We start from the raw sequence: 8,414 nt of genomic DNA on the forward strand, positions 1-8,414 counted from the left end.
TTAACTATGACACTCAGTTTCCGAATGCGTTGGTGTTTAGTTCCCAAATCCCAGGCCAACAGATGAATGTGCTTCCAAATACTTCCTATGTACTGACTTCTCAAGGTATGATTAATGACCCAACCAATATCCCCTATGTGGACCTCTCTAGGTATTCTGAATCAGACCTCATTGGTGAAAATTCATTGCCTTATAAAAGACAGGAGATTGAACATGGAATGACACAATGCACAACGTCAGATAGAATTTGATGGGAGTATGTTCCAAGACCGTGAGCAGAGGCGCAAATCAGCATTAAACACAGGTGGTGATGAGAATTCTATCTCCTCAATTGGAAACACAATTGGCCTCTCGAAGGCGACATAAAGTTCAGACGGTGAAGGGTAAAACCAAGACAGCTCCACAAGGCGCCATGAGTTGTTTAATTTGGAACTGTCGAGGTATGGGTCTCACCTCGACAGTAAGAGAGCTGAAGGATGTTATCAAGAAGTCGAGACCAAAAATTATCTTTTTGTGTGAAACTAAGGCTAGCTTATTAAAATCTAATAATATTATAAGGAATATGAGGAGTGGTTATCTGTCTTTTGTAGTTCCAGCAAGAGGTCTTTCTGGTGGTTTATGGTTATTGTGGGATGATGATGTAGACCTTCATATAGAATATGTGGATTCTTGGATCATTCAGGCGAAAATTAATGAAAATAGTACTTCTTGGTTTTTCTCTGGAATTTATGGAAGTAATGATTTTTCTGTGAGAAAAGAGCAATGGCAAATGCTGGAAAGTTTGAACCCGGGTAATAACCAAGCCCGGTTTATGTCTTTGGTGATTTCAACGACATTTTGTATAGAGGGGAGAAAAGGGTGGCGGACACTGTATCAATGGCGTGTCAACCTTTTGCAGATATGATTCAAAATTGTGCTTTTATGGATTTGGGTTTTGTTGGACCAATCTTCACCTGGAACAACAGACAGAGTTTTCTTAACAGAGTGTCTAAAAGGCTTGACCGTGCCTTGTGTTCAACCAACTGGAGAGGAATGTTCCCAAATGCTATGATATACCATAAAGCCACACTGGCTTCAGATCATAAGATGCTCCACCTGATCTTTGAACCATATAAACCGAAACTCAAGAGGCCTTTCGTGTTTGAGGCCATGTGGACCGTGGATGATGGTTGCCGGCGTGTAATCCAAAATATCATGGCGCAAAGAGTTGTATGGATCTCCTTCATATTCCTTTTGTAAAAGATTAGCGCATGTAGAACCGATCTTATTGAGTGGAATCATAACAGTTTTGGCAACTTGGATTATAAACCGAATCGGTTGGACTTGAAAATCAAACATTGCCAACAAAGAACAACATCGAAGTGGGAGTCCAACTGACCTACGGTGCAAAGAAGAACAAGAACTACTCTTGGAGTATGAAGCGGTTTTGGAGTTGAAGGACATACACTGGGGACAAAAGGCTAGACATGACTGGTACGGAATGGGTGAACTGAATACGAAATATTTACATTCTGTGGTGATTAATAGAAGGAGAAGAAATGACATTAATAGATTGGTACAGTTAAATGGAGAGGTGTTGACACAGCGGAAGGAGATTGGAAATCATTTGATAGATTACTACTCCAATTTACTGACCACATCGAACCCAGAAACTGATGCAATGTTAATGGATGTGATCCCACTCCTGGTAACTCCGGAGGATAACTCTTCTTTGAATAGAGCAATTTCGCATGATGAAATCTGGTGGGCTGTTAAGAACATTGGATCCTACAAGGCTCCGGGGCCTGATGGATTTCAGGCAGGGTTCTATAAAACATACTGGGAGGAGATTCACGAAAAAGTAAATGCCCTTGTTCAACAATTCTTTAACTCAGGTACCTTCAGTAAATAGCTCAACCATACCAATATTGTGCTTATCCCCAAAGTGCAACATCCATCTGCAGATGAGCACTTCAGGCCGATCAGTCTAACAAATGTAAGTTACAAGATCATTGTGAAGATAATTGTCAGAAGAATGAGACCGATCCTCCAGCGAATTATAGGGCCCCAACAGAGCGCCTTTCTACAGGGGAGATCCTTACATGATAATGCCCTACTAGCACATGAGGCCTTCCATGTTATCAAGAACAGAACAAATGTAAATGCCAAATGATTTGGCCTGAAGCTGGATATGCACAAAGCCTACGACAAAATTGAATGGCCTTTTCTTGAGGAGGTTCTAACCATATTTGGCTTTGGGGAAAACTGGATTAGGAAGGTGATGTTCTGTGTTAAAAGCCCGACGTTTTCAATTCTACTCAATGGATCTACTTTTGGTTTCTTCTCCCCTACACGGGGACTTCGTCAAGGCGATCCTATGTCTCCTTTCCTGTTTGTACTTTGTGCTGAGGTCCTCTCTCTGAATCTCAATAAACTACAAGAGCAAGGGCTGGTTCATGGAATTAAACTTTCCAGGAATAACTCACCGATCACCCACCTCATGTATGCTGACGATACCATTATTTTTGGGAAAGGATCGGTTCAAGAAGCAGATGAAATTAGCAGATGCCTGGACAGATACTGCGAGGCCTCAGGTCAGAGTATAAATAAAACAAAGTCACAATTCCTTCACCACAAAGGGTTACCGGAGACTGAAATAAGGATCTTTCATCGGATTTTTGGCACGCCATGTACTCATAAGTTCCCTACTTATTTGGGAATTCCACCGGTATTCAATGGGAAGAATAAACGAAGTCACTTCTTGCCGTTGATTCAAAAGTTTAACAACAGACTTGCATCGTGGAAGGCGTCCTTGCTTTCCAAAGGAGGGCGACTGACTTTAATCAATTCTGTCTTGTCGGCTTTACCGACACATATCATGGCCTGTATACAGATTCCGATGAACATTATTGAGGATATGGATAAAATTAGAAGGAATTTCCTTTGGGCGCAAGAACCAGGAGAAAGGAAAATACATTACTTTGGATGGGATTTAGCTTGTACACCAATTCAGTTCGGAGGTTTGGGAATCAAGGACCTTCAGATGCAAAATTTGGCTCTTTTGGGGAAGAAGGCATGGGAATTATGCAATCCAAGATCATTATGGGCGACACAAATGAAAGACAAGTATTTCAAGAACCAACATTTTATGCATGCCCAAATTTTAGCACAAAAGTGCATCAAGAACCTGGAGATCTATGTTTTATTTAAGGAATATGTTGGTTATAGGAAGGAGATGGAAGGTTGGGGATGGCATCTCAATTCGAGCCTGGAGGGATAATTGGATTCCGGAACTCCAATTAAAATGCCCTTGATGGTTAAACCGAATGGCTGTTTGATGGACCGAGTGTGCGACTTCATTGATCCAGTACATAGACAATGGAATACGAGACTTATCAGGGAGTTTTGGCCAGATGAATATGCGAAAAGGATCATCTCTATCCCTCTGACAATCACAGCAAAAGAGGACTCTACCTTCTGGTGGCCTAATAAATATGGGAGATATGATGTCAAAAGCGCCTACAATATGATGCAAAATTACTGTGATCCAGATAAAGAGAAAGTTCCCATCTTCTCCAAAATTTGGAAACTCAACCTTCCGCAAAAGGTTCGTTTTTTTCTGTGGCAGCTTACACATCAACTGATACCGACTTCTGATTTACTACGTCATCGAGGTTTCCAAGTTGAGGCTCGGTGCTCACTGTGTTTGGAGGAGGAAGAATCTTTAAAGCATCTTTTCTTCCAATGCCCATTTGCGAGGGCGGTATGGCTGGGTTTAGGTCTGTCTGTTTCCATAGCACACTTCGACATCAATCAGATGAGTGAGTGGTTAATCCATATGATGAAATGCCTTGGAAGTGCGGATGGTTCAAGAACATGGCTCACAACTTTGGGTGCTGGTCTATGGTATATCTGGCTCGCAAGAAATGGAAAAAAGTTCACCGACACAAAACAATTTCCACTAGCATCTGTGATAAAAGCCAAAAGGATGGCAGCAACAATGGAGTATATCAATGGTGAAAACAAACCAAATGGTCATAACTTGATGGAGATTCGGGTCAAATGGGATTGTCCCCCGAGGGGGTGGTTTAAATTAAATACTGATGGATCGTCGCATGGGAATCCGGGTCTTTGCGGGGGGTGTGTATTAAGAGGTGATAATGGGAATTTCGTTTTGGCCATTGCAGCACCGATTGCTTATGAATCAGCTTTTATGGCGAGACTTTGGCTACCGAGGATAGGAATCAAGGCAAATGAGAATTAAACCTTGCTAATGTGGTCGTGGAAACGGATTGCAGTCTTATACATCAACTCGTTACTAATAAAGACTCTTTAGCGCCGAAATTTCGGTTCAAGAATTTATTATGGAAATTCGGGATTTGATGAAGGATGGGAATTTTATCATCGCGATGGATTTATAGGGAAGCAAACTACGCTGCCGATGCCAGAGCAAACTTCGCGAGCTCGTAGAATTTGAAGCTATGGACTGGATTGCAACACGTATCATTTGGTTCAAATTCGAGAATTGGAGATTTTGGATACCCAAGTTCGCGTTTGTTTGGAATGTAATTCCTCCTCCGTTCTTAGGAGGGTGGATTAACCATGATATGCGAGACATCTGTTTTCCGAGGTTGATTCATCGATAATGAATTATCTTTAGCAAAAAAAAAAAAAATTTACGACCCAACTGAAGACTATATTTGCGAGAAGCCTGAGAGCCAGTGGTGATAATACAGTAAACAATGTTTTGATTTAGTGTGACTGTATACGTCAATTAAGCATTTCTTTCATGCAAGAGCCTTTTTAATGTGGGCGTTATGTCTTGTGTCTGTAATCAGTGGCCTGCCGCCTGGGTCTGAACTGGGACAACGAGTGACAACTTTTGTGAGGCGTTGCTTTTGGGTTCTTGTAATGGATTAGTTTTCTTACTTAGGTGGGATGTTGTCTGCTTATTTAATCCGTCTACAAGAGAGTACAAGCGTATCAACTGGGATTTGAAGACTATATATTGGTGCAAATTTATTATGTATTGGAAAATAATTTCTGCAACAAGAACAAACTGTGAATACAAGAAGGCTGAGACGCGGATTAGTACGCTCTCTTTAAGGTTGTTTTGCGTCTGTTCTTCTCTGTGCAGATAGACCACGTCAACCTCTAAGATACAACCACCACTAATCAATCTTCTGTGTTAATTGCACTTAAACAAAGAATAAAAGGACGAACAACGATATTGATATTATTACTGTCCAAAAACGTAGTTAAGAAGATAAGAAAAATAGAGTTTTGCATATGCTCTTTAGGCTGCTGGAAGAGGCGTATATATAGTATATATAGAGAGGAAAAATGGTGGAGAAACGTGGAGCAGTAGTAGATCGATCCGCTAAAGTAGGGAACTGATATAGTTTCCTGTTAGTTTGGATCGGAGTCTACTAGCCCACTACGTTTTTGTTTCCAATTCTGTTTCCAATCCCAAAAGGAACAGTTAAGAAAAAGGCTTACCAAAAAGATAAGGGATCAAAGAGCCCAAGCCTGGATCAGTTCGGTTTGGCGCGCGCGTGTGTGACTTTGTGTGAGTCCTCCTTCCTAACCCAAAAGACTTTATACCTTAAGAGCACGCCCTTAGTATTGGACTTTAACTTATAAACATTACTTGCTAGTGTTTCTTCTCTAATGTGGGACTAAAGTTCTTTACCTAAACAACTATCCCACAATGAGGTCAAGGTATCAAACCACCACAAAGCCACCCCAACATAACCACTTGTTTTATTCAAAATAACACAACAATCCCCCAGTTATTTTTGATAAAAAACAAAATATAAAATATATTTAAAGGCAATCAATATCAGTTTCAACATGTTATGCATAGATGAAGGTGTTCAAGACTTAAATCTTTACGTAGTGAAAATTACTCAAAGTATAAGAGTCATAAGTGACAAAGTCTTAAACTTAGGTCTTGAGTATACAATAACATAGAATCACGCATAACACATTTAGTGTTCTCTTTTCATGTTTGCACATTAAATGCTTTGTGCTTCCATCTTGGATTCGTGAATGATCTAGAGAATCAACCCTCATTCTTATAGAAAGTGGTCTGTACTTTCACATTCACTAGGTGAGTTTATCAAGAGTGCTCTTTTAGCTATGCACTTTGCCCATAAGGACCATAGAACTTCATTAAGAGTTTTTCCCATAAAACTTTAACCTTTATTCATCGCTTCAGGATCTCATACATTTTATCATCCAACTACAGGACACATTAATAACAATGCATGTCTCATAACCAACATTCTATGACTTGTTCTTCCATTTGAACCTAGTTCTTGGGATCTCTAGTCCCTAGGTTGGGTTACCATCATAAATGTTAAGTTCATCTTTCAATGGGCTTTAGTCCCATGCTTCTGGCAATAGTCCACATTTTTTCTCTTGCCAAAGCTTTGGTAAATAGATCTGCTAGATTATCTCCAGATCTCACAAAATCAATAGTTGCTGCACATTTAGATATAAAATCCCCTACAGTACCATGTTTACGGCGAATCTGTCGTGATTTACCATTATAAAACTTACTGTGGACTCGCCCAATAGCAGCAGTGCCATCACAATGTATCAAAGTAGCTGGTATCGGTTTATGCCAAACCGGAATATGAGTGAGTAGATCTCGTAACCAACCAGCCTCCTCACTTGCACTAGCCAAAGCAATCAGTTCAGACTCCATGCATGGTAGATTGTGCTATAATGGTCTGCTTCTTGGACTTCCAAGATACAACACCTCCACCAATGCTAAACACATAGCCACTGGTGGCCTTAGAGTCTTATGAGAGAGTGTTTTAGTCAGTATCTGTATACTATTCAAGAACAACAGGATATCTATGATAATGAATACCCAAATTAATAGTTTTCTTTAAGTATCTCATTAACCTGCCAATTGCTTGCCAATGCTCAACACCAGGACTATTAGTATACCTGCAAAGAACACCTACTACATAGGCAATATCAGGTCTAATACAATCTGTAGCATATCTCAAATTAACTACCAATCATACTTGCATATTCCTTTTGATTCATAGGTTCACCATTCTTCGCAAATAATTTAACACTGGGATCAAAAGGAGTACTAACAGTCACGCAATCGAAGTAATTATACTTCTTCAACACTTTTTCAATGTAGTGTGATTGATCCAACCATATGTCATCAGATGATCTTGTAATTTTGATCCATAATATTACATCAGCCTCATCTAAGTCCTTCATATCAAAGTTAGAAGACAACATGTTCTTGGTCTCTTTCACAATATGTAAATTAGAACCAAAGATTAGTAGATCATTAACATATAAGCATATGATAACACATATCCCATCAGAATACTTACAATAAATGCACTTGTCACTTTCATTTATCTAGAACCCATTAGTAATGACAAAGCTATCAAATTTCTCATGCCACTATTTAGGTGCCTATTTCAACCCATAAAGTGACTTAAGTAATCTGTATAACTTTTTACCACTACTTGGTTCCACGTAACTTGTTGGCTGATCCATGTAAATCTCCTTTTCTAAATCCCCATTTATAAAGGCTGTCTTAACATCCATTTGATGAATAACAAGATTATGAACAGCAACAACAAAAAATAATACTCTAATGGATGTTATCCTTGTAACAGGTGAATATGTGTCAAAGAAATCAAAGTTCTCTCTCTGTCTAAAACCCTTGATAACAAGCCTTGCCTTAAACTTGTCTACTAAACCATCGGTTTTAAAGTTCCTTCTTAAAACCCATTTGTTTCCTATAATGTTGCAACCAGGAGGCAAATCAACAAGCTCTCAAGTTTTGTTATCCATGAGAGAGTCAAGCTTACTCTAAATGGCTTCTCTCCAAAACTTAGAGTTAGAAGATGCGAGAGCTTCTTCAATGGAGGGATCTCCTTCTAAAGCAAAAGTGACAAAATCGGGTCCCAAATCCTTAGTTACCCTTACTCTCTTACCTCTTCTAGGTTCAGATTATGTAATAGTGTCTCTATCATGCAATCTAGGTATATTAGTGTTAGAAACATCAGAAGTAGGTGCCTTAGAGGAAGACACACCCCCACTATTTCTAGATAAATATGGAAATCTATCTTCTAGAAATTTAGCATCAGATGATTCAAACAAGACATTGGTCTTCATATCTAGAAACCTATAGGCCTTGCTATTCATGGCATAACCTAGAAAGACACACCCATAAGCTTTACTCTCAAACTTTGAGATTTTGGGATCATGCTTCCTCACAAAAGCCAGACATCCCCAGGTTCTAAAGTAACTCAAATTAGGCTTCTTGTTCTTCCATAGCTCATAAGGTGTAACCTTTGTTTTAGAATTAGCAATTCTATTCAGCACATAGCATACAGTCAAAACAGCTTCACCCCATAAATTTAAGTGTGCTCCAGAACTAAGTAACATAG

General features: G+C 39.4%; 2 protein-coding genes across 2 annotated transcripts; one reads left to right on the forward strand and one right to left on the reverse strand.

Annotated features, from left to right (window-relative positions):
• The first annotated feature begins 2,356 nt into the window (after window positions 1-2,356).
• Window positions 2,357-3,259, forward strand: LOC147514898 (uncharacterized). The gene has a single exon (XM_086592730.1). The coding sequence runs from the start codon at window positions 2,357-2,359 to the stop codon at window positions 3,257-3,259; it is 903 nt and encodes a 300-aa protein (XP_086448856.1).
• Window positions 3,260-6,346: 3,087 nt separating this feature from the next.
• On the reverse strand, window positions 6,347-6,691 carry LOC147514899 (uncharacterized). Its single transcript, XM_086592731.1, has one exon. It carries the CDS (start codon window positions 6,689-6,691, stop codon window positions 6,347-6,349), a length of 345 nt encoding a protein of 114 aa, XP_086448857.1.
• Window positions 6,692-8,414: the final 1,723 nt, after the last annotated feature.

This window comes from Coptis chinensis, chromosome 2 (assembly GCF_015680905.1).
Source record: "Coptis chinensis isolate HL-2020 chromosome 2, ASM1568090v1, whole genome shotgun sequence".
Lineage (NCBI taxonomy): Eukaryota > Viridiplantae > Streptophyta > Magnoliopsida > Ranunculales > Ranunculaceae > Coptis > Coptis chinensis.

Bases quoted from the DNA above. Each gene is read 5' to 3' on its own strand.
- LOC147514898 (XM_086592730.1), top strand. From the start codon at position 2,357: ATGTCTCCTTTCCTGTTTGTACTTTGTGCTGAGGTCCTCTCTCTGAAT.
- LOC147514899 (XM_086592731.1), bottom strand. From the start codon at position 6,691: ATGGAGTCTGAACTGATTGCTTTGGCTAGTGCAAGTGAGGAGGCTGGT.